Genomic DNA, 26,989 nt, shown 5'->3' with positions numbered 1-26,989 from the left:
GCCCCCCACTTCAGGGACAGCCAGGGGGGTGGGCTGGCTTCTTATTCTCTTTCTTTCCTAATAAATAATGGTGTGTCAGGGAATACCATACTATTTCCTGAAATGCCAGGGATGCCTTCGGGTCATTCTGTGGCCACATTAGCAATAAAACCAGTGGCTCCCTGGCACTGTCGACAACTTGAGACGGGAAGGCTGGGACAACCTGAATCTCTGGGCTTGAGTTTACATTTCTAGAAACAACTTCTAGAGCAGCATTTCATGTGACTGGTCCAAATAAAATGTAGCACATAGAGGTAAAAACAATGGAAAAGCCGTCAGAAATTATACAGAGACCATTAACACCATATACGGGTCTCAAGGGCAGTGAAAACATGAACGACTTCAGTTTTCTGAGTCCTCCTCACACCCCCCCCAACTCCAGTCCCGGGGGGCACCTGAGCACCACAGTGACAGCGGGGATGCACCCGCCCTGGGACCTGCTTTGCTCGCACGCTGACGAGGGGCTGCGGGCCCCGACTTTCACAGCCTGCAGAACACACCGCCTTTCCGGGCACGTTCAGGAGCAACGGGAGAGCCAATAAATCACACCTCTGGTGGAATATTTTACTTTGAATGGAGTGATGTCTGGTTAATAATTTGAGACCCAAATGGGGTGGCCCATTTAGAACGGCCTCTGTGTAAATTCACAGTTCATTAAGGGGTGGCTGGTTTGAGCAGGTCATTATATAGTTGGTACATAAGCAATGGACTGAGCCAGGATGGCCGGGGATGCGCGCAGGGACACACTGGCTGATTCTGGTGACTTCCAGGACACTGCCAAGCTTCCTTTGAATGTGAGGCTAGATCGAATCACCAACTTGGAAACGCCGGCGGTTTCGCTCGGCAGCCCTCTCGTCTGCAGCAGGAACGCCGCGCACAGGTCTTAGATGGGACCGCTCTGCTTACAATTAATTTAAACTTACGAAGCTGTTTTAACTGGCCCATCTAAATGTGTTAATTAACACCAATGATGGCTCCTTACTGTTCACACTTTGTTACTCTGATCATTAACAGTGACAGGAAGCGACATTAAGGGAATGGGGAACGGATTATAAATTCTTAAAGGACCTCTCAGCTTGTTCTCAACTGGGAAATAAACAGAGAAAGATAAAGAGGCATTTTTGCCTCTAACCATTAACTTTTGGTACCAAAATCTTAAAAACCAAATGGCTTTCCTTTTTTCCCCCCAAAATTGGTCGAACACGCTGCTCAGACACGCCTGCTCGGAGGAACAGCACATGCGCAGCCCGCGCCCGCTCCGCTTCTCCCGCTAAAGGACCGCACGGGGACTGATGGCAGGGCTCCGGCTCTGGTCTGCGGCGGCGCCGAGGTCCTTACAGTGTCGCCAGCGAAGGAAACGAGGCCGCCCCCGCTGGAGCGCCGCCGAGGAGTCCACGAGACGTGCCCTCGGCGCCCCCTCGGCGGGCAGCGGCCGCCAGCCCCGCGCGCCCGATCCGCGCCGCACACAGACCCCGGCCGCTCAGCGAGACTTCACGCCGACGAGGACAACAATGAGGACGATAATGATGACAAATAATATTAAAATCACAAGCATCTTCCGATTCTTCTTTTGATACTGCTCTGCCTACAGAGAGAGGAGGGAAAAAGGCGGTCATTTCCCCCAATTCCAGCGCCGCCTGTGTCCAGCCCCGGGCTTCCCCCGCGGAGCGGCCCCGGCTGCCGGCCCCACGGAGAGGAGGCCCGCCTTCGCCTTCGCCCTCCGCCGCTCGCGCCCGCGCTCTTCGGGGAAGCGCACCCCTCCGTGATGAAACCGCTCCGCCGCCCAAGGGAACCGCGGCGGCCAGTGTGGGGCGGGAGCCCCGAGGAGCTTGAGTCCCACCGCCCGCGAACAGGGCACCAAGGGAAAAGCCATCCTTTGAAACACAACTGGGAAAGTGCTCCCCATGGGGGACCGGGGCAGGAGGCACCTCCCGGAACCCCCGAGATGAGCCCCTGCGGCCAGAGGACACAACAGAGGGGCGCTGCCAGGGCTCTTCACCCGCGCCCCCAGCCTGGCCGGGCACGGGCCCGACCCGAAGGCCACCCCCGCTGCCTGCAGACACCGAGCGCGGAAGGGCAGCGGGGAGGAGCTGTGAGGGCATCCGGGACCACGTCCAGCACCGCGTGCCCAGCCTCTCTGTTGGCGCCATCTCTCCACCCGTGGGAGAGCCCAAGGGGACAGCCACCGGTGAAGGCGCCAGCTGAGGACATCCAGTCTCTCCTGACCCCCTGCCACGTCCCCACCCACCCGACTGCAGTTCTGTTTGCTGCGTGGGCCGCGCCTCCCGCAGGACCCCTCCTCACGCAGGGGAAACGTCAGCACAGCCAGGCCTGGAGAGCCCTGCCTCCGGTGGGAAGCGACTCCCGTGGCCCGGCCGCCTTAGATGAGCCGACGGCCAAGGAGACCAGCCGCAGCGGCCTGGCGTGGGCAATAAGGCAGGCCTGCCTGCGTTTCCAATGATGGACCCAGAACACCAGGGACACCAGCGCTGCATGATACACTTTAAAACCTCTCAAAATGATTGATAAAGGAGGACCTAAAACAAAATTTCAGTTCCCACTAGACCTGCTCACTCCCGCGGACAAGCTTTCCCCTTTATCTGTTATATTACAAAACATGTTCTACTAGATTTTAAGAAACTTCACAGCCAATGTACAATCCCACAGCAGGTCAAAGCCTGGGCATTAGAGAGTGAGAAACTCAAGTCGGTTTCACTCTTTGAATAGACAAGGCTTGGCCACCAAATGAATCCAGATGCTTCCAAAGCCCTCTGCATACACAAGGAAAGGCTTTTTGTCCTCCTCCCAGGCTGCGCCGGGAAACGCCATGCCCAGCGCCACACCAAGAGCCCAGGGTGCTCGACGGCCGGTGCCCAGCCTCACCTGCGCACCTGATGCTACTCGGAGAGGGGCCCTCTCTGCTAGAGAGAGTGACCCGTTTCAGAAGAAGGGACAGCACATGAGTGAACTGGAAAAACGCGCAGGATGTGGCAGAAATACCAGTGGGGGTCAAAGAGAAGGAGCTGAGCAGGATATATTTTATTTGTGAAGTATTCTCTTCCTTTGAAAGAAAACATGCTCCCAGTTACATACAAGGGCCACTCAGCAGTGTATGGACGTGTTTCTCATAAATGATTACAAGAGTTCTAAGATGCTTTTCATTCATTTTTAACAAATATCATGAAAATATTCCTGAAATAGCCACCTTATTAGCAAAGAAGAAGAGAGCTAGTAATACTCTCACTTCAACGAACTACTCTTTTGTCAAGGTAAGTGCACAGATGTACTGTGGTAATTAAAAAGGAAAGTTAGATTTCCATCTTCTCCAGGGTGATGCTCCACCAGCAAGTCATCAGAAGTGTGTCATGGTACGAGAGGCTGCGTCAGCCTCAGCCAGCAAACAGGATGCTCAACCACATTTTAGCAAACGCCCCATTCAATGGATTTCCTAAACCAGAAGACTCCAAGAACGAACATTTTCCAAAAGGAAGAAGACCCCAGTCCCTCTAGAACAGTGGTTGTTCTCAACCCTCCTAATGCCGCGACCCTTTAATACAGTTCCTCATGTTGTGGGGACCCCCAACCCTAACTAAAGCGTAGTGATTAACCACAAAAACAATACGTAATTATATATGTGTTTTCCGATGGTCTTAGGTGACCCTGTGAAAGGGTCGTTCAACCCCCCAAGGGGTCGCGACCCACAGGTTGAGAACCGCTGCTCTAGAACCTCCCGTCTTAGAGGGGGTTCTCAGCAATTTCACCCCTCAGCGCGCGGTGCTCCCGGAAACACCAAGGGCGGCAGAACGGCAGCAGGCCCCGCCGCTGGCCCCGGGCGAACTGCCTGCCCACTGTGCAAGGCTGCACCTCGACTCACAGTGGACACGTTGTGACGGACGACTACCCCCTATGAATTTTTGATATTTGATAACATTTCCTCCAATTCTCGACTATTGAAAGAGAGGGTATTACCTTGTGCAGCTGTTTCAAGCCATCCTCAGTTTTGATGCAGGACTGTTCAACATTATAGTCGATTCTATCAAGGACTGTGCCCTGGTAAGAAATGACAGAGACAGACAGTAAGCAACCCCACGGGGGGAAAGTGCACGCACAAACACGCGTCACCACGCCCCGGGGCGCCCGGGCTCTCGGCCGCTGGGCACGCGAGGCAGCGCGCAGTCGGCTGCGAGACCTAGCTCACGAGGAAGACAGACCACCAAACGGGGGTTTCTGCTCTGGACTTCGCCGCTATAGGGTGTGCCGCACGCAGACTTCCGGGTGCTTTAAAAATACACAGGTCAGTGGAGACAGGTGCCGAGCGGACCAGGGCGAGCATCTGTGCCCACCTGCTGTTTAAATACTTAGATTCAAGTAAGCAGAGGCCGCCCGGTTAGCTAGACCTGGTTATGCCCGGGCCTGGAAGCGGACCAGCATGTCTGCGGGAGCCAGCACAGACCTCCACGGGTCAGAGCAAGGGAGGCGGGCTCCAGGCCTCCATGTGGAGTCTCACGTCTGCCTCAAGGAGAATTTGTTCATAATTGTTTAATCTCTTGGTTCAAACAGCGCAGGGCACACCGGACATCTGGAGGAGCAGGACTCCGAAGGGACGTGCGGTGCGTTGGAAGAGAGAGGCGCAGCGCCCTGGGCACCACAGCAGTAATTAATGAAACTAGATCTTGTGTGGCCTCAACGCTCCATTCTCGCCTGGTTTTAGACGCATCAGGACCTAAAGCCCTACCGGTTAAGATAATAAGATACCCTAATCAGATTGTACAAACAATTTAAATCCGCTTGAAAGCCGGTGGTTCCATTTGCCACCACACGTGCCACAATTAGAAGGGGAACCGTATCTGTTGCCAGCGTCACTGCTGAGCGTGGGCAGAACCAGCCAGGCCCCATGAGGGGCGTGCTCACGAGCACCCCTGGGGCAGAGAATGTAAGAGCGTCTACTGACATTTGGTTATCTAAAAAAGGTTTATCGGTTTTTTATTTTTTAATATAAAGAATGCAAGCAGTATATGTATATAATTTGTGTATATATACATGTATGTACATGTGTGCACACTCATACGCATACACATACATTGGGGAATAGGTGCAATTTTTTTCTCGATAGGAGTGCAGAGTCAGAAAGGTCTGGAGGACCAGCTTTTGTGGCAGGAAAACCCATGGATGAGGAAGGTAAGTAACCTCATGTACCTGCTCTACAATCATTGCTCCCAAGTCCCGGAAGATTTCATTGAGGTCGGAAATTGACTGCACAATCTGGCGGATCTCCCGCTCCCGCTCCTCCACCATCAGCGTGTTCTGCCCCACCAGCGCCAGCTGCTCGTCTGTGAAACCCTAGCCAAACAAGAGGACAGAGTCTTACGTTAGATGTCTCCCCCCTGAGAACACCAGACATGATCCAAAGAAAACGGTTTCTGGAAACAGTTCTGTAAAACCCATGAACAACATATCAACACGTCTTTTTCCCTAACTGGAAAGAGCCCAATTGTCAGAGCAAGCGGGACCTATGACAGGACTGGTCGAAGCAGGGTGCGTGGCGAGAACCCCCTGTCTGCAGCCACACAAGGACTGGCAGCGAAACCAGCAGGGAGAACCCTGAGCGCCCGCCCCGGGCTCTGGAGGCAGATTACGAGGTCTCCCTGGAGCCTTCCGGAAGGAGGGAGCAGTAGGCCCGAGGGCTGGCCTTCCGCCTGCTGCGTACCCGGTCATACAGTGTGTTATCCTCCCCGTCGTCCATGAGCGGCACTGACGTGTCAAAGAAATGCTGGGACCGCTCCTCCCGGTTCTTCATGCCTGTCACCGAGAGGAATTCACTTTACTCCAACATGCAAACCATCCTGGTTACTGTTCCACCATTAAAAAGGGACATCGAGACTGAAACTAAACAGTCGAACTGGAGATATTCTCAGCAGCTCTACAAGTGCGTGGGGGCGGGGCAGAAAAGGCTGCAAACACAAGGACGTGCAAACATTTCGGGTCGGTCCGGCCAGAGCGACACTGGAAACGTGTGCAACTCACTGGGTGCCAAGTGAGGGACAAAGTGACACAACCGTCCGAGAATCTCTAAGTGAAGCAAAATATTTAACTGCTATTACAAAACATTTTTAAAAATCAATGTTTTTCTCTAGAAACATCTCTAGTACAAATTCCAAATGGCTCTAAATCAAATTTTAGAATTAATAAAATTAAAATACAAACATGCAGCTGTCAGACCAGGGAAGGCCTTGTTTTTAGGGTGCGGGGGCATTGCTGGTTCCAATGGTGAGAAAGAGCAGTCGGGAGGGTGACCGGGAGGGTGCAGCCCGGCCAACTGCACCATTTGGAAGCCCGAGCACCACCCCGTCCCCGGAAGGGTTAAAACCACCCCCAAAAAGGTTCCAGGCACTCTCAGTTGCTCGGGTTGCTCTGGAAATACGGAGCTTTACTGTGACTCTGGCTCCCCGTTCCAACACCTAGAAAGCTCCCAGTTTCTCCAAGGCTAGGCGAGGTCAAGTGCGGCAAGCCTGGCCCTGAGGCTGCTGGTTCGGGCCCCACACTCACGCTTCAGGTAGCCGGCCTGCGCGTGCCGGAAGCCGCCGGACAGCTCCTGCAGCACCTGCGCCAGCGAGGCCACCACGTTGCGGAGGAGCCGCTCCTCCTGCTCCGAGCAGGCCCGGCGGGCACGGCTGGGCAGAGCCTGCACTGCACGCTGGCACCTGTGGAAGAGCTGGGACGGGCCCTGAATGTTTATGCCTGTCCCCGCGCAGCTGAAAGCTGCCCACACCCACCGGCCAGAGCAGGGGCGCGCAAGGCACGGCTGGCACCCGGGGCGCCGGCCCAGATCGGAACCGCAGCCATGGGGGGGCGTGTGCGCCCCGCCCTCCCTCCCAGGGGGCACGTGTTGTTACCCCCACTTGGCAGACGGGCACCCTGGAGTCGGGGGCAGAGGAGAACCAGGCCCCTGTGTCCCTGCCGAGAGCCAGGACCCGCAGGGCCGCGCCCGGGGAGCCTTCCCTCGGCGCCGCCCTCCTCTTCCCGTGAGCACCCAGGGGATGCAAACGAACAGATCGTGTGACCACTGACGCTTACACTGGTTGTGTCACTTAAAGTCACTCAAACTTAGCATTTTCCAGGAGGTTTTTTCTAGGATACTAATATACTCAGTCTAGGGCAGAAACTCCCAGTCCCCAATTACGAGGGCCATCTTTAACACGAAAGCCGTTCAGGCTGGAGTACACAGCAGAAGTTACACACGTTTTTGGACCAAACGACGGACCTCAGAAATGCTCTGGGTTCCCTTTTTAGAATCAACGCACAGGAGTGTCTCTAACAGCTGAGGAGCAGGCCCCTCTCCTCCAGACACGGCACGACGGGGCAGGGCTGCCTCGCCCTCGGAGCTGCGCTGGGCCGGCCTGGGGGCCGGGTGCCCCCGCCGCTCACCTGCGTGATCTCCTGGGTGGTGATCTCGATGGCGTGCTCCTGCTCACTGCTGTCGTCCAGGGTGGGTCTGTTCAGGTGCTGGTCATGCAGGACGGCCAGCTCCTTCATCTTCTGCCTGAGCCGGCCCACGTCGTACTGGATCTGCACAAAGGCAGCCCCACAGCCCCACTGACGCCGGGGGACAGTCAGGCACACGCGGGCACAGGCCCCCGTCAGCCCCCGTGTGGGCTGCCCGTGCACAGGTAGCTTTCTATTCAGAGACCCAGAACTTCAAACGCCACTTCTCCATGCTATCCAGCTCTCCCATCTCCTTCTGTCGGGCAGGCAGATGCTGCTACAAAGCCTCAAGCGCCCCCGCCCCTCCCTGGGGCGTGCACACCCAGTGGGCCGAAAGCGCGAGTCCCCCCGGAAAGGCGTTCAAGCGTAGCCACATCGGTGTTTTACGGCAAGTAGCCTGAAGTAGGTTAATGTCACAATCGCTGAAATAAACAAGATGGTGTGGCCCTAACATTCACTTACTTCATCCACTCCGTCCACCCATTTAGGAGGCGACCATTTTGTCACGCCAATCGCTGCCTCTGGGTCTAAGCTGATGCCCGACACCAGAGCCATACGGTCGTCAGCGAGCTGCCGGGAAAGAAAGGAACACGGCAAAAGTTATCCAGATTTGGGTTAGCTAAGCACATGCTTCCTCCCTGCTCAGTGTCCCTCCCTAAGAAAACACAGAGGCAGGGCGGGGGGTGGGGGGGAACGACGCACCTGCCTGGCCAGACACTGACCTCTGTGGGCACTAAGGCTGGAACTGGTTTCCTATCTTTTCATGCACCAGTTCTTAACTTTCTTGGATACACTTGTGAACATGAATTGGACTTGATCTGCCTATAGAAATGTCATAAAAAAGTCAACAAAAGCTCCTTAAAAGAAAAACTTCTTAGTACTCAACAGTTCATGTGATCAGACACAAGGTAAAAAAGAAAACACCAGGCTGGGAGACGGAGGACAGCACAGTGATCACAGCCAACGACACCGCAACAGCCCTGGGCGGTGCCAGGCGGCGGCGGGAAACACAGGACGCACGTGACGGTCTCACCGCTAACGCTGTCCACCAGAGAGCAACACAAAATAATGTTAAATGGAAGCTGTAATCAAACATTTTTTTTAAAAAGTAAAAAGAAATGCCAGGCCGTAAGTGGAACAAACATACAAAGTTCAACAGTGTAACATTCACTTCCACACATCCAGCTTATTCTGGAACCGGGGCTGATCCGGTTGACTAGGTCACAAGACCATTAACCACGTGTGAAAGTGTGTGAAAGACATGCTTAAACGGCTAGCTAATGATCTACCATTTGGGGAAAGTGATCCTGAAAGTCTCAGTGCAGTTCTACACGGTCATTTCCTTTCTTTGGTTAAATGTCCGCAGGCAACACTTCCCCTGGAAGGTACCGCAGCTCGGGGCCTGCAGAAGGGGTTCTCTCGCCTGGAGGCGGTGAACGGGAAGAAAGGCTCTGGAGGGACCCTCCAGAGCGCAGGGCTCATAAGTGCCCATTTCTAAAGATCCAGGTGAGGATCAGTAACTAAAGGGGAACAGCACACACGTCCTTTGTGGGTAACACTGCGTCCGTTTTCTGAACCACGCTGCAAAGCTGGGTGAGGAATTGACACTGCCTTTCTTCCCCCTTCTCTGCGTCTGTCTAAATTTACTTTTTCATTCTCTCAGCAAACAGTTGTTTGCTTTTCTAACAATGAAGGAACAAGATAAAAATTTTAAACCCACAGACGAAGGGGGGAATATCACCTTACAAAAAACCCGAGATTAAAAGCATTCTTCCAGCGATGAGCCCTGAACTCTGAACAGGAGGTGACTGCAAAATTCCTACAAGCAATCGGGGGGGCTCCCCTTGGTTTCCCCTGCACCTCTAGTGGGGTTCTGCCCATTTCTTAGAGCATTCTGTGGACTCAGGCAGCGCGCTAAACGCAAAGACCACACAGAAGGTTCCGGAATAGCCACTACTGCCCCGGAGTCTGAGTTGTGAGTAAGTCACCATGTCCCTGCCACGTGGCCCCTGCAGGCCCAGCGTCCTTTCAGGTCTTAAAACAAAAAGGCTCGTCAGCCAGCCTGCACCGTCTGGGGCTCTGAGGCCGGGGAGCAGGCATCCTCATCCCTGCCACCTGGCTTGTTTGTGGAGTTCACTAATAGTAATCTTACATTCCTTTTATGATTTTAATCCTCACAAAAGCTAGATGAGCTAGGAACCTATTATTCCAACCTATAAGGAAATTGAAACTCAGAAAAGTTCAGTACCTGGCCCAAGGTCACTGAGCTATTACTGACGGATTAAAGCCTGGGTTGGCTGGCTCCAGAAGTGCCACCCACTCCACCAGCTGCCAATCACTTTGACAGGCCCATGAAATATAATTGCAATTTGCTAAGAAAACAAATCAGGACAACAAACCCTCAGATTAAAACGACGACATAAAACAGGCCTCAGGTCCCTGTCAGTCCCCACCAACAGCACTAGTAACTACAGGCAGGGTCCCCCCCCCCCCCCCCCGCCCATGCCCAAGCCCATAAATGTCAACAGAAAGCAGCCTCCCCGGTGGACATCTGTGGACACAGGGACAAGGTGCAGACCTCGCCCCATACAGGGCAGGCACAGTGTGAGGCAGCAGCTCACGCCTCAGGGCCTGCCACACTCACCGGGAGGTGTGACTTCGTGGAAAGCACACTGACCAAGGCCCAAGGGACAAACCACACACGCAGCTCTCAGTGGCCGCCAGCTCTAGAGCCAGTGCTGGACACAGAGTTGTTGCCCGTCTGGAGCCGAACTTGAACTTACACCTCCAGCTGTTTACACAAAGTGAAACCTACAAGGGCTGGGGCGCCTCTTCATGGGCTCTGGCAATTTATCATCGAACCCATTGTATTTTATCAACACACTGGATCTCAATAAAGCAGGAACACTAGTTGATTTTATTTGTAGCTTTTAAACACGGGGTCTTATTTTTACTTCTCGCAAACACACATTAAACTAAAAAAGATTTAGAGATATTTATCTAAATGACATACACAGTAATTAGTATCAATTTATCTGAAACAAATGAGACATTTCCAACCGGGTATGAAAAGCCAGTTGAAACAGTCAACTCTTAAGCAGGACCTGATGTTACACAGGACTTGTCCCCCCACCCCCCAAAACGCATGTAAATCAAAACTGGAAAAAACACACTCTGCTGAGTGCCTCTCCCCCCTGACGTGACAGGGACTGACGCTGGCCCACCTAGCTGGCCTCGTGGGCCCACGCACTAGCACGGTTTTACCAGTAAGACAGAGCAGCTGATGCTCTAGGGCTGCGAACTTCAAATAGGGAATAATCTGTCCCCTTTATAACAGAGTCTACAGTAAACAGCTCGTCGTGACAAAGAAATGCAGCCCTACTCAGGAGAAATGTGTCATTTATTTTACTGACGTGGATTTGGAATATGTATCATAGTTTGTACTATTTTGGGGAAGGAAAAACACAATAGAAGATAAATGTCAACTGTTAAAAACGGAAACAAATATGAACATAAAAATATATTTTAAGTACAAAATCACCCTTGCAACTTCAGAAATCCCACTTGCCATTTAAAAACATATTTTCTTATCTTTTTAAGATCCATCGTAAAAAGCTGCTTAGTGAATACAGACCTTAAGAAAACTGACAGATTTTTAATTCTCTTTACTTAGTCTTGCCGAATTTCAACTTAGTGCCCCCTCCAGATATATGATCAGATATATGTTGGTGATTAAAGCTTTTCTTTTTTATAAGCTTTTATTTATCTCGAGAGAGAGAGGAAGGGAGGGAGAAAGAAAGGGAGAGAAACATCAATATGCCCGAGAAAGATCGATCAGCCATCCCCGACCTGGGACCTGGCCCACAACCCAGGCCTGTGCTCTGACCAGGAATCGAACCGGCGACCCCTAGGCTCGCAGGCCGGCGCTCAATCCGAGGAGCCACACCAGCCAGGGCTAAAGCTTTTCTTAAAAGAATGTTTGCTTCTGAAGTTAAAAAAAAAATCCATATTTGTTAAAGAAGAAAACATTTTAAGCAGAAAATTGTACTCAGGAGAATTATGAATTGAAGAACTCTCCCCTCCTCGCTTGCAGCACTGTCCCCCGCGGACTCCAGGGACCCCCCCTCGCCCAGGGCCACCTCACTCAGCCTCCCCAGAGCACTCAGGCTCCCACGGACGCTCAGAGGGCGCGCCCAAAGGCCTCCCGCTGGCTTCACAAAGTTCTTTCCCTGGGACCCACCTGCGCCCCACAGGGTACCTGGCTGCTCCAACACTCAGCCTTCCTTCCTGTAAGGAAGGCCGATGGAAAGAACTGTCAGATGAAGGAATGGCAAAGCCTCTGCTAAGATTAAAGAAGTCAGACACACGCCCCCATCTTGAGAGAAGAACCCGGTTCAGCCGGAATGCTGGTCAGCGCGGGCAGTGCCGGGCCGTCTGCGGCAACAGGGAACTCCCCCCAGTCCAGACGGGGGGACGCAGAGGGCAGCCTGGCACCTCGCTCCGCGCGTGGGCGGCCCTGGAGCCCGGGCGGCGACGTCAGACCGCGGCCCCACTCGCTGGGCGCCGTGGTCCATAGGCTATTAGGCTTCAGACACCTCCGTTCTCCAGGGGAGAGGCCCGTGGGTAGCGACAGTCGGATGTCAGCGCTAGTTTGTTTGTAAGTGCATGACACTCTTAAAATAGTGTTTACTTTTTTGATTATGAAACAGTAAATATTCCAAATAGATACTTTTTTAAATGTGCAAGATACAGAATTAAAAAATCAGAGAACCACAGCACTCACACATTAACGCTGCTGATTTAATGGGTTTTCCTTTTTCCTCAACAACAAGGAGGCAGCAATGGAAACCTGTGTTCCATGGGCCCTGCACTTCCAGGGGTCACGGTCTAGGCCCAACAGCAAGCCTGCAGAGGGGGCCAGGGGACCACTGTTTCACACAGCAGGGACGCAGAGGCCCGGCTGGGCTCGGAGACCGTCTCAAAGCCACCCGGGGCCCCCCATGTCCTCACCAGTTCACCCTGCCTTCCCCAGGCCATGTGGTTTGGGAGCTTGACATGCACTTCTTATAATTCTCGAATATTTCTACTTAGAATTTTAAAAACCCAACAACGGGAGAGAGGAGTCAAGCGGAGATCAAGGACAAGGCCGGGCACGTCTGGAAGAGACCACGTGGTGGCTGGGCTCCTGCTCAGGGACCCCTCACTTAGCGTTTCTAGAGGAACATGAAGGCCGGTGCCCCCAGGACGCAGAATTCGAGCTGGTTTGCGACCACGAATGTGGACAGGTCACCGGAGCCACCAGACAGCTTTACTGGGGCGGCCCCTGGCCGCCAGGGGAGCCGGCCTTCGCCCGGACCCAGGCCGGGAGCCCCTCCACCTGGCACGCGGCGGTGACGAGCACACAGGGCCGTCAGCTGGCTGAGCCCACGACCAAAGGACGGAACGAAGGAAGTTCGCCCCGAAGACAACAGGGCTGCGGGTGACGGGCAGGAGCGTTTAGTGGACCCCTGCAGCGGGGGAGGCGGCCATGGGCACCCAGAAGGAGCCTGGGTTCCGAGGCCAGGGAACCCCAACAGTGCGCGGGTGCGCGGTGGAGAAAGCGACTCCCCTGGGTCTCGGGTAGCAGACCGCGCAGAGCCCCCCAGACGCCCAGAGCTCACAGCGAGGAGCGCGGAGGGTCTGTGAGTTCCCGGCGAGACCCCTGCGTGTGCCGCCCCCGCGTGGGCCAAGTGCCCGGCGCTCCCGCAGCATCAGGCCGGCCCCGCGTGTGTTCCGCTCTCCCGCAGGCCTCCTGGGGGCCACGCGTCCCTTTCCAGACTGTTCAGAAAGGGGCGACAGCTGTCCTAAGAGCCTGCTCTCCGAGCCCCAAGCCTTAATGCTTCCAGTCCGGTCAGCAAACCCGCCGCCCGGGCCGGCCCCCCGGGTGTGTCCGTTCGCGGTCCGGGGCGGCAGCGGCCCTGGCCTCCCCGGTCGGGCGCCGGGGCGACCAGCTGAGACTGATTTCAGATACTACTTGTTTCTTAAGGACAAAATACGTGCGCGTGGTTTAAAAACACATAGCCAACCTAAGAAAAAGGTTTGCAACGCAAAGGAGCTTTCTCTTCTACCCCAGACTTTTCCTGGAAGGTGTCCACTGCCAACAGTTCCTTGCGTCTCTTTTCAGAAAGTTTCTAAGTACACACACGAGTTATTTTTCTTTACAACAAGCGGGGGGCGTCCCGGGGCCCGCACGGATTTGCACCAGACCGTCTGCACTCGCGGGCTGGAGGTGGCAGCGCTCCGTGACCGACTCAGCCGCTGCTCAGTGAGGGCCTCGGGCTGCTCCCCGTCTCTCCTCGTCATCACAACTCGTCCAGGGTTAGAGTTCACAGGTAGGTCTTAATCTAGAAGTTAGGAACCCGCTGGTTTTGAAGACAGCTCACTGTTCATTCTTTGAAATTAAACTAGCCAAAATAAACAACACTCCCCCAATGCCTCTTTCCGAAAGGCCCACCCCCGAGGAAAAATATTTTTGCGCCATCGTCGCCAAAGCAGGCACCAGAACCACACAAAATGAACAAGCAGAGTTCAGTCCCCCTTTCCTCGACTCTTTCACCGGCTGCCAGAACAAGGTGCCACGGGGATGCCCTCTCTCCATCTTCTGGGAGCCTCGCTTACAAGTAAAGCGAAGGCCCAGAGCGTCTGCTGGAATGGGGAGGCGGGGGTCCCGGAGGACCCACCCAGTCCGCGCAGCAGGGGCTGTGAGGACCCTCTCAGGGGGTGGCTGTCCTCAGGCAGGTCCTTCCACTCCACCTGAGCGACCCCACAGAAATCAAGGTGGCTCCACGCATAATCCTAAAAACAACCTGGCTTATTAAATTCAAGGAAATGTTCCAGCTCTTGAGCTCCCAACGCTGAGTCACTTTCCCAAGAGGAGTAAATATTGTTCCCAAATCTTCCTCTAAATCCTCCCTTCACCTGGTGTTAAAATATATTCAGTAAACCCTGTGCTGAATTGTTAAATGCAGCAATTATAAGTAATCAAAACAAAAACTAAAATGTGTAAGCTGTTAGCATTTTATATATGACCAGAGACTTCAGAAACAAACAAAAAGGCATAACTTCATGAACTAACATACAAAAATATTCAAAACACAATACCTCGTCCAGCTCCTGAAGAGTTATGTGGTTCCCATGGGTCCCATCCAGTTAGGGACAGCAAGAAGGAAGCAGGATGGAGACAGACAGACAGACAGATAAGGTATGGTCAGTTGAGAAAATACTAAGATTTTAAATAACTCTAAAGTTGACTAAAAATAAAGATCTACTAACCAAGGCATTTAAACACTATCCCCATTATGATTCTTCCTTAAAAAAAAAAAAAAAGCTACATCAATATGTTTTTTACTTGTATGTACTGTGACTGTTGTTTTGGAAGTGACAGGGAAAAAAAAATACATAGTTGTAAAAATTAAAACACAAAAGAAACCAATAAAACACATTTGCTTGAGTTTCACTAAAATGTAATGCTCGTCTGTTTCATAAAGAGCAGATCTCACATACAATATTCTAAATCCCCCTTAGGAAGAGAAAATAAAGAGCGCCAAGATGAAGTGTGATTTTACCATGTCAGATACATGCATATTTTAATGTGCAAACCAGCCCTGCAAATGCATTGAAATTAGAAAATGAACAACCCACAAGAATGGCCTGTGGCTGTGTGCAGATCACACTGGAGTGACCACACACGGGAGGCGCCCACAAACTCAGTCCCGCAGACCCGGCTTTCTCCGGGGCCGTTATTAACAAGCCAGCCGAGGAACCCGGCTTCCCGGAGGAAGGCACAGGTGGTAAAAGCAAAGGAAAACTCTTCCCATTTGCTTGGCATATGTTACTATTAGTCTAGAAAGCACGGTTATTTATAAAGCTATTATAGAAGCAAGTAAACAAATAAAAACAGAGAAGAAGAGATTTTTTTTAAGGGCTAGTAGGAAGGAAGAAGCTCCGGCAGCCAGAGGATTAAATTTCAATTGAAAAATAAAGGTTCTGTGTTAGATCAACGTAGAACTCTGTCTTCTGAATAGACATTTACTAATGATAGATAATCTAAACAACTAGGTCTTCTTTTGTTTTTGTTTTTTACAGTATTGATCCCTGAAATAAATTAGTGGTGAATTTCAATAATCCACTCTTTTGATTTTTTTATGCTTAGCAGTGAATTTAGAAAAGAAAAAACATAACTTATTTAAAAAGTAATAGTGCAAATGAAAGTGGTCTTTCAGGGCCAAGATATTAGTAAACACTGCGAGCAATAGAAATGTAATTAAACATTCCTTTACGTAAAAATTCAGCCATCTGACACAGAAAGCTGAAAGTCCTCCCCACTCCCTCAATAATTTGTTGACAGCAAGACAGAACTATACAGACACCCTGTGCCGTAACTGTAGTACAGAAGATATCAATAGAGAAGATGGTGTCAAATGGAAATCTGATTTAATTACCTTTTATTCGAAAAAGAAAATAAAACATCTGTATTTTTTTATATTTATGTATTTGCTCATTTAGTTTTCATTTTTAAGAACTTAACATTTTCCTCAGCAAAGCACTGCAGTGTTTTTACTGCTACAAGATGACTCAGGCCAAGCGCCTGACGTAGGGGTCCCGTGCGCACACCGCGTTCTGCAGTGGCCCCTGGCGGGAGCAGAGAGCAGCAATGCATCAATGCGTCGAAGCATGGTGGCTGTCTCGGCTGCACGTGCGCCTGTCCCGTTGGGTCATTCACCAAGCACACACCCCGATCTTTTGGTTTCCACAATTACCAGTTGATAAGAGGTGAAATTAGAATTATGGGCTAGATACCACTCCTGTTTTTACAAATAAGAAAACCAAGCTTCAGAATGTATAAATCCATTGTCCAAGTCACAGAACTCGTCACTACTGGCTGGGGTGGGGACAGACCCAGGTGTTCAGGCCTCTTTCCACCCCACCTTCCAGCCTCTCTATAATTTTATGAGTAATTCGGGGAATTACAAAAGTGATAGGCAGCTACTGCCACACCATATCGGAAATTAAATTCAGAAAGTCATCTATTCCAAGGAACCCCACCCCTAACCCAATTTTGCTACTTAACAAAAGAAGGCTTCCAAAATCCACCCCTCTGCCCCCGCCACCAAATTCCAGAAAATGTTATCAAGACCTGAACCACAACACTTAGCATTACCATCGGAAAACCCTAAAATACAGCCAGATGAAAACATGTTACTGCCCACCACCTTCTAAATCTTTATAACGTCTAAATCCAAGGCTGCCGGCCTGCCAATGGCATACAATCAAGAAAATATTGAAAACTCCAAGTAGCATGTGGAATTTATAGTCTAAAGAACTTTCTACATAAAACTGAAAAATAAGTGGAAACCCATCTGTGTTTACTCAGGAAGTCTGGAAAAGCTGAGTAAAATGAGTTGGAAATACAGGTCTATGCTATAGTGATATTTACTTTATTTCCGTTCCTGCCAAAATAAAAGTTTGCCTCACTTTTATCCAACAAAGTACCCTTATTCTCGAATAAGCCTCACTGCTCAAATGGAATCTTTAGAAGCAGAAAAGCAAATAGATCTAAAGAGAAATATACAATGATTTCATACTTGGATTCTAAAGGCAGAGAACTAATTTTCCAACAGACTCGGCCTGACTGAAACTTAGAACTTCAATATGCAAGTTAAAGTGGACGCTGTACGGTTGTGTAGTGAGATAAAGAAAGACGCTGTCCTATTGTAAGGAAAAAACCGAAGTAAACACTGGGTCCCTGCAGTTCCCAGGACCCGCAGCCCCGCAGCCAGAGCCACTGAGGCCCAGCAGGCTAGCACAGGCCCCGGGGCCGGGTTTGCCTGAGCTCCCGATCTGCTTAGGTGGGTGACAGTGGACAAGGTTCCAGAAGCCTCTAAGCCTCAGTTTCCTGATCTGCATCATGAGGAGAACAGCAGCACTCACTGGACAGAGGTCTGTGGGGATCAGTGGGGGCTGCCCGTGGAGGGGGCTTGGCCGAACGCCAGGCACGTAGTAAACTCTCAATAAATCAGAGCAGATACCACAGTGGAGGCTGAAGCAGAACCCCAGGTTTCCTATAACCATAGTTAATCCTTAGTTTCTTTTCCCCCCAAAGCACACCATGATTTATTAAAAACAATGTGCTAGTTTCAAACTAATCTGAGACCAATGACCTCCGGCTCCTGTGTACAGACTACGTGTTACTGTACAGCCGAGCACAGACGCGCACTAACGGAGTGGGTGCAACGCCTGTCGCAGCATCCTGGGGTCAAAGGGAATCGCGCAGGTGACAGGCACATCAGAACCACAACCTGCTGCTTCTTTTCATTCGTTCACTCCAGACCATACACATTTTCTGAATGACTATTTACCTTTCTTAGAGCCAGGCAGCCTGTATCTGCTTGAACGAGTCTGCCTGAAACCTGCATTTGGCTGATACAACGTCAAGGTTACGTTTGCACCCCACTGGAGCTACTTCTGAGGGCTTCTGCCGGGCACTGTGGTTGACTGTGCAATTCTCCTTTTCAAGTTGAACGCGAAGGCTGTGTGCCTTGGTCAGGAGAACTAAGGTGTTAAAGCAGAACTTGAGAACGCACGGGTGGACCCATAGGGCCACCAGAAACCACCTAATCCCTCAATTTACAATTTACAAACAGAGCAAACTGAGCCAAGGAGATGAAAAACTTGCCTTAAGACATACTCTGAGTCACGGCAGTGACACTGAGCCCTGAATTCCCAGACTTCAGTCCAATGCTCCCTCCTTTACTTCCTGCTGCCCCGAGGCAGGACCAGGACAGGAACCAGAGGCCCAGGCCAAAACAGAATGAATGAGAAATGCCAACAACTGTGTTTTGTTGATAGTGGAAAAATCTAACCCCAGTCTGCGTTTAACTATTCGTTTCACTAAGAGCAATACAACCAAGAACACAATTAAGTGGAATTTTGTTCAGTCCTGGGTGTTGAACTTTAAAAAGGACACACACACACACACACACAAAAACGACTTCATTCATTGGCAAGAAACTTAAAACCTTGCTGCCTGAGCCGGGACAGCCGAGCTGGGAACTAGAAGCCTGCCCGGTTGTCATGCTGAAGAAAGAAGAGGCCCAAAGGGCCAGAACCTGGGCTAGGGCCCCGGGAGGCACGGTAACAGGCAACGCTGGGGTTAACCGAGGCAGAGAGTTTTTCCGAGTCCGAGCAGTGGAGTGAGAAGCTGCTGGAATTTTCTATGGCCATCTGACTGGCGCCATCACAGACTGTGGTCGAGGAAGGCAGGCACCAGGTGACCTTTAGGTCCCTTCTGGCCCTCAGGACTTTTTGTGCTGTTCTGTCCCTGCACGTCTTCAATTGCTGGGACTCATCTGCCTGGAGGCCGCACGCGCCTGTTAGCGCGCACGTGCAGGTGCCCAGAATAACCCCCAGAATAACCCCACGCCACCACCAGCCGGCTCCTGGGTCCCCCGCCCCCCAAACCAGGAGGCAAAAAACTGCCTGGGGAAATTGTTTGAATGCTAAGGCTTCAGGTGTGCTTTGTGTTTGACGTCAGATACACACGTACACCACTTTATAACCAATTTCCACGGCTTTTTCCTTAAACAAGAATGTGGACATTCCAGTTTATAACTAAAAACCAACCAACCAAACAAAAAAACTGTCCCTTTAGATGTCATTTATTTTCAGTTGTGTGAGATACACACACACGTGAGAATAAACTTCTACAGCCTTTTTTTTTAAACTAGAAACTAGAAATTCCAGGGTATGATTTTAAAAATTAAGTGAAACTTTAGAGTTTAGTTACTTCCTTCCTAATTACTGGAGTTTTAGATATTTACAAACTGTCTCCTTTTAATTGTTTTACTCATGTTTGTAACATAATAGGTATATATACTTTTCAAGTTTGTGTTTCTGATTTTCACACATCCAGAGAAGCATGTAAAATAGCATCACCCCCCCCACACAGCACCACACGCAACAGTTAGCAGCGCTTTGCCTTCCTGGTTTCATCTGAGGGGGTTAAGACTAAGAAGCGACATTGTGACACTTCCCCACTAAAAATGTCAGCAGGCCTTCCACAAAATTAGAAATTAAATCAATTAGTCTAATTAATAATTTCTTAATATCACCTAAAACCCAGCCCATGTTCAAATCTGACAGCTATACTTTGATTTGCTACATGGTTTTAAAATTCTCAAGTCAGAAAAGGGGATAACGTTTTTTACGAGCTGGATCTGCAGTGAGAGCTCTGCACCACTTACTCGGTAGTTATTAAACACCGTGTTAGATACGCATTTCCCCCCAAAACGTGTGTAACACTTTTCCGACTCCCAGAAAAGTTGAAAACCTGTACCCTCTGCTTAGTCACGTTAACCCTTGCCATATTTGATTTTGTGCATGTGTAGAAAGTTTCTGTAAATCAGCTGTAAGCAAACTGAAGATATAACACCTCTCCCCTTAACACTTCAGAAATTTATGACATACCGTGTGTTTTTCAATGCACACAATTAAAATACATAAATGTGTTTTCTTTTTAATTCTAAACTTAGGCAAACCATTTTTGTTTAATGGCAAAATCTATTTTTTAGATTGTCTGAATTGACTACAAAAGTATTTTAAATGATCTGAGGGTTTAAATAGTCAGACTAATAAATGTAACATTTTAAATAATATAACATACAGAAAATATTTTCTAATGTTTTTAGATGTGTATTTTGAGTTTAATTTAGAAATCAACTTTCAAGAAATTATCTGCATTACCTATGTGTACATTTTATGACATATATATTTTTCCAAATTGTATACTTTAGGTATCAATTTTTAATTATTTGACTTAGCTTATATATACACATATATATTTAAATTTTAGTTTGATTTAGAAACCTACTTTCAAGAAATTGTCTGCATTACCTATGTGTACATTTTATGACATCTATTTTTCCAAATTAGGTGCTTTAGGTATCAATTTTTAATTATTTGATTTAGCTTACATATGTTTTTTTAATTTGTTTGATTTAGAAATCTACTTTCAAGAAATTGTCTGCATTCCCTATGTGTACATTTTATGACATATCTATTTTTCCAAATTGTGTACTTTAGGTATCAATTTTTAATTATTTGACTTAGCTTATATATACACATGTATATTTAAATTTTAGTTTGATTTAGAAACCTACTTTCAAGAAATTGTCTGCATTACCTATGTGTACATTTTATGACATCTATTTTTCCAAATTAGGTGCTTTAGGTATCAATTTTTAATTATTTGACTTAGCTTACATATGTATTTTTAATTTGTTTGATTTAGAAATCTACTTTCAAGAAATTGTCTGCATTACGTATGTGTACATTTTATGACATATCTATTTTTCCAAATTGTGTACTTTAGGTAGCAATTTTTAATTATTTGACTTAGCTTATATATACACATATATATTTAAATTTTAGTTTTAGAAACCTACTTTCAAGAAATTGTCTGCATTACCTATGTGTACATTTTATGACATCTATTTTTCCAAATTAGGTGCTTTAGGTATCAATTTTTAATTATTTGACTTAGCTTACATGTTTTTTTAATTTTAGTTTGATTTAGAAATCTACTTTCTAGAAATTGTCTGCATTACCTATGTGTACATTTTATGACATATATATTTTTCCAAATTGGGTGCTTCACGTATCAATTTTTAATTATTTGACTTAGCTCATATATGTTTTTTTTATTTTAGTTTGATTTAGAAATCTACTTTCAAGAAATTGTCTGCATAACCTATGTGTACATTTTATGACATATATATTTTTCCAAATTGGGTGCTTCACGTATCAATTTTTAATTATTTGACTTAGCTCATATATATGTTTTTTTTATTTTAGTTTGATTTAGAAATCTACTTTCAAGAAATTGTCTGCATAACCTATGTGTACATTTTATGACATATCTATTTTTCCAAATTGTGTACTTTAGGTATCAATTTTTAATTACTTGACTTAGCCTATATATACACATATATTTCTTGAAATTTGATTTAGAAATCTACTTTCAAGAAACTATTTGCATTCCTTATGTGTACATTTTCTAACATATCTATTTTTCCAAATTGTGTATTTCAGGGATCAATTTCTAATTATTTGGCTTAGCTTATATGTATATATATTTAATTTAAGTTTGATTTAGAAATCTACTTTCAAGAAATTGTCTGCATTCCCTATGTGTACATTTTATGACATATCTATTTTTCCAAATTGTGTACTTTAGGTATGACTTTTTAATTATTTGACTTAGCTTATATATATGTTTTTTAAATTATAGTTTGATTTAGAAATCTACTCTCCAGAAATTGCATTACCTATGTGTACATTTTATGACATATATATTTTTCCAAATTGTGTACTTTAGGTATCATTTTTTAATTTGACTTATCTTATACATATATATATGTATTTTAAATTTTAGTTTGATTTAGAAATCTACTTTCAAGAAACTGTCTACATAACCTATCTGTACATTTTCTGACATGGCTATTTTTCCAAACTGTGTACTTTAGGTACCAATTCTTTATTATTTGACTTAGCCTATATATATATATATATATATATATATACACACACACATATATATTGCTTTAAATTTTAGTTTGATTTAGAAATCTACTTTCGAGAAACTGCTTGCATTCCCTATGTGTACATTTTCTGACATATCTACTTTTCCAAATTGTGTATTTTAGGGATCAATTTTTAATTATTTGGCTTAGCTTTTATATACATTTAATTTTAGTTTGATTTAGAAGCCTACTTTCAAGAAATTGTCTGCATTACTTATGTGTCTATTTCATGACATATCTATTTTTCCAAATTGTGTACTTTAGGTATGACTTTTTAATTATTTTACTTAGCATACATATATATGTTCTTCTTATTTTAGTTTGATTTAGAAATCTACTCTCAAGAAACTGAATTACCTATGTGTAGATTTTATGACACATATTTTTCCAAATTGTGTACTTTAGTAATCATTTTTTAAATTGACTTAGCTTATATATATATGTGTGTGTGTATATATATATATATAATGTTTTTTACAATTTTAGTTTGATTTAGAAATCTACTTTCAAGAAATTGTCTGCATAACCTATCTGAACATTTTCTGACATGGCTATTTTTCCAAACTGTGTACTTTAGGTATCAATTCTTTATTATTTGACTTAGCCTATATATATATATACACACACATATATATTGCTTTAAATTTTAGTTTGTTTTAGAAATCTACTTTCAAGAAACTGCTTACATTCCCTATGTGTACATTTTCTGACATATCTACTTTTCCAAATTGTGTATTTTAGGGATCAATTTTTAATTATTTGGCTTAGCTTTTATATATATTTAATTTTAGTTTGACTTAGAAATCTACTCTCAAGAAATTGTCTGCCTTACCTATGTGTACATTTTATGACATACCTATTTTTCCAAATTGTGTATTTTAGGGATCAATTTTTAATTATTTGGCTTAGCTTTTATATATATTTAATTTTAGTTTGACTTAGAAATCTACTCTCAAGAAATTGTCTGCCTTACCTATGTGTACATTTTGTGACATATCTATTTTTCCAAATTGGGTGCTTTAGGTATTAATTTTTAATTATTTGACTTGGCTTATATATACATATATTTTTTAATTTTAGTTTGATTTAGAAATCTCTCAAGAAATTGTCTGCCTTATCTATGTGTACATTTTCTGACATCTATTTTTCCAAATTGTGTACTTTAGGTATCAATTTTTAATTATTTGGCTTAGCTTTTATATATATGTTTTTTTAATTGCCTAACTTAGAAAACCTTTTTAAAAACTGGCTTGACTTACAGAGGCACTTTTAAAAAGCTGCCAGTCTCCGACACCAGGTTTTTAAACTGTCTGACCTAATTATTATTATGATTAATAAAAGTCTCATGTCACCCAACGTTTCATAGTTTTGAACCTTATAAAAATTTAATGCAAACAATATGTTTTCAGTCAATTAAAACTGATACTTTAGAAACCATGCTGAGTTTTAGTTACCGTTTTTTTCCCCGATGAGCTAGTATGAAATTGAGCCATTTAAGGGACATGCAATTGTTTTATCTTTTTTAACAAAACTCAAGTTCCAATGTGGGTTTTTTTTGTTGTTGTTTTTCATTCAATTTCTACTCTCTAATTCTTGGTTTATTTCAGAATATTCTTTTCAAAATTAGCATAGGTATTAGACCATTTCTATTTTACACTCATTTCAGTATAATACCATTTCTTTCAGTTTACACATGCAAAAAAAACACCCTCAATCCTAAGAAAATAAAAACCTAAACACCATCCCTGCTTTCTGTGATTTTTGATCTCAGTGTATGTGAATTTATTCCTAAAACTGCTCACACGGCTCAGAAGAGCCTTTCTACAGGAGCAATCATGGCCAAAGTCAGTTTCCACCTGGGATTTGCAGAAAGGAAAAACTGCCTGGGTAGACCTCCTGTCAATAATTAAGACACGTGGCATGATTTTTCTGAAGCACTTAGATAAAGTCATTAAGAAACAAATGAAAAGGCAATACAACCCCTAAGAGGTAAAATAAGTGCGCGACCCCCAAAGCTGTACATTTCCAGTATAACCCCAAGAATGTGGCTTGGGGGTAGGACCTTATTCCCTCTGCCTCCAATGCCACCTCTATTGAAACCTGGGCTGTCTACAGCCTGGAGCCCCCTCTGCAAACCAGCTTCCTAACTCCCCTTTTGCATTTAAGATATTAGAAAGCTGCCAGTCACTCCTGTCTTGTCTAGATCATCCAGATAGCCCCTGGCCCCCTCCCCTTATTAACAGCAGAAAACTGAGGCTCACAAAGGGGGAAGAAGCCCTCATCTCACGCGCACACACACACACACACACACACACACACACACACACACACACACAAAACCAGCCATCTCTCCCGGCCCTCCCTGTACAGATTCTTCTGCTGGGCTAAAGAAGGGTTCAAGTTAATTAAATCTAAAAACCTGTGCCATTCGGGGGGTTCGTTTTCACACTTTTTCTTTCTTTCTTTCTTTCTTTCTTTTTAATTTGAATGGAGGGAAAAGCTTAACTTCCTGTCTGGGAAATGGAAAACGAAGATGCTAGCACCTTCCAGTCTCACACATGGGCCCCCAGGAAAAACAGTGAAGCAATTATTCATAGGGTGCACGACCACACAGCGGGCTGCGAGGCCATTAAAAGAAAACGGGCAAAAAAAAAAAGGAGAGAAAGGAAAAAGAAAAAACACAACAAAAGAAACACCCACAACTCCTTCGTCCCCTGGGGGAGGGTGTCGTTCATTTGCAAGGATTTGGGGCTGCGATCCCGCATCCTGGCCATCAGAACCAAAGTGAGGCTGCTGGGGGAGGCGGGGGGGGGGGGGGACAAAACGGAACAAAAAGGCTGCAGAAAGCCTCCAAATCTTAGCGCTAAAACACATGTAAATGGGAGGCGGATTGTCGTGCCGTGACGGCGGCGGGGGGGCGGGGGGGCGGAAGTGAGGCGGGAGGAGAGCGAGCAGGCAGAGGTGGGGCGGGCGCCCCGAGCCGGCTCGCTCCCCCATCCGGGGCTGCGGGCGCCAAGAGACCTGGCGTCACCGCACTGCTCCTGGCCTTCCTTTTCCGACAGAGAGACAGACAGACAGACAGACGGGCCGCGCCGCGGCGCCCACGAGGCGCGTGTCGGCGGGGCCGCCCGAGGACTCACCGCAGCATGGCTACGTGAATGCGGAGGGCTGGACGTGGTGTGACTACTCACTTGCTCGGCTAACAGCTGCCGGGTTTGGATGGAATTATTCCGCAACAACAAGAAAGCGTCGGTTAAACGCCTGGTGGCCATGGCGCCCCCTCTGTGACCCCCCGCTCAGGGGCCCCCCGCCCACTGCACAGTCCTGATGTGTCACTTTCTTGCTCTCGGCCTGGCCCGGGCGGCCCGCCCTTCCCGGCGACGTCTCTCGACGAGGCCTCGCGCTCCGAGCTTCGCGCGCGCGCGGAGACCCCTCCCCAAATAAGCGCCTAGTCTCTCCGGCTGCCTGAGTCCCCCTCCCCAACGCTGCCTTCGATCTCCAAGCACTTACAGCCCCCCAATCCTTGGCTGGCTGTTCAGCGCCCCGGAGACCCCTCCCCAATCCAACCTCGGATCTACAAGCGTCTCTCTCGCCAATCCAGCTCACGGCTGGGAGGCCCTGAAGCCCCCTGCCCGCCTCGAGGCTCGGGGACCCGCGAAGGTCCTCGAACCCTGCCCCTAGCTTGGCTCGCACGCGCCTCTGGGCCGTGCCCTGAGGCCTGGGCCTGCCTCAGTTTCCCCACTCGGGGCCTGGCGCTGGCCGCCTTTGCACAGCGGGGCGAGGCTGGGGCCCTGCACTGCAGGCCGCCTGCGCCTCCTGAGGCCCGGGCCCGACCTCCTGACCCCGTCCCTGTCTGGGGTGTCAGCTCCCCGACTGCCACAACGGGCCGCTGGCCGCCAGCAGGGCAGCGGGGCCTGCCTCCCGGCCCCCTCACGCCTCTCCTCCGGCTCCCTCCATCCCGGGACGGGAGTGCAGCTCGGCCCCGGGCCGTTTCCGTACTGTGGTCCCGGGTTCTGGCGTCCCCCCTGGCCCTCTTCCTGTCCGTCTCCCGAGAGTGCCCCCCCGCGACGTTCGCAAGCCTAGCTCGCAACGTTCCGGGCGCGGGAGCTCCCTGCCCTCTGGCCCCAGGGCGCGGGGGCGCCCCGCCCCCTCCCGGGCCGCTCCCGGGGCGCCCGGGCTCCCTGTCCCTAACGGGGCCTAGACGCGGGCCGCGTGCGCGCGGGCAGGCGGGCCTGAGCCTCGAAAGTGTGGCCCCCACGCTGCAGGCCGCCGCCAGGGGCCTGGGCGCGCGCACTAGAGTGGAGCCGTGCGGCAGGCAAATTTGGGCTCCCGCTGGGCCGAAGTTGGAGGCGCGCGGGGTCGGGCGGGAGCGGAAAAGTTGGGGACGACTGCCTCTGGAGGCCGAGCACGCTCCACTGCAGGCAGAGGCTCGCGCTCGGTGTTCTGTTTTTTTGTTTTTTTCAATTCTAAAAAAAGATGTATCTGAAAAACAACAAGGGGTAAAAAAAAAAAAAAAAGGCAAAAGCAACAGCCAGAGCTCCAGGCCGCCTCCGGCAGTCGGGGGTCGTGGGGGCGCCCGCCCTCCCCGGCGGCCGCTTTCTGTAGGGGGCACTGCAGGGTTGTGGAATCTCAAGTGGGAGACAGCCCAGAAACTTTGACAGCCCCTCTCCCCCCAAATAACTTTCTCCTGCCGAGTGGGCCCCCGCGCCCGCGTGCTGGTCCTGACCCCGTGCGCCCCGCTTTCCCGCGGGCAGGCGGGGGCGGGGGGTTCGGCCAGCGACCCCGACACGCCGCCCAGGGCTCCGTGGATCAGCGTCGGCCTCGAGCCGCTCTAGCCCGAGCACGGCGAG

At 48.5% G+C, this 26,989-nt stretch overlaps 1 protein-coding gene across 2 annotated transcripts; it reads right to left on the bottom strand.

Moving 5' to 3' along the window:
• Nucleotides 1-1,286: 1,286 nt before the first annotated feature.
• STX16 (syntaxin 16) lies at nt 1,287-25,544 on the bottom strand. Of its 2 annotated transcripts, none has more exons than XM_090286603.1 (8): nt 25,280-25,544; nt 7,984-8,091; nt 7,465-7,605; nt 6,586-6,751; nt 5,747-5,838; nt 5,236-5,379; nt 4,009-4,089; nt 1,287-1,624 (listed from the first exon to the last, which is right to left on the bottom strand). In XM_090286603.1, the coding sequence occupies exons 1-8, from the start codon at nt 25,409-25,411 to the stop codon at nt 1,520-1,522; spliced, it is 969 nt and encodes a 322-aa protein (XP_090142729.1). In that variant the 5' UTR covers nt 25,412-25,544; the 3' UTR covers nt 1,287-1,519. The 2 variants fall into 2 exon arrangements, with proteins under 2 accessions (XP_090142729.1, XP_090142730.1); XM_090286604.1 differs by having other exon boundaries at nt 25,331-25,544.
• Between the last annotated feature and the right edge of the window lie 1,445 nt (nt 25,545-26,989).

The sequence above is a fragment of the Furipterus horrens genome, unplaced genomic scaffold, assembly GCF_987537825.1.
Source record: "Furipterus horrens unplaced genomic scaffold, mFurHor1.1.pri manual_scaffold_8, whole genome shotgun sequence".
NCBI classification, from domain to species: domain Eukaryota; kingdom Metazoa; phylum Chordata; class Mammalia; order Chiroptera; family Furipteridae; genus Furipterus; species Furipterus horrens.
The sequence above is the reverse complement of the archived record's forward strand: the minus strand, read 5'-3'. Positions and strand labels throughout refer to the sequence as shown.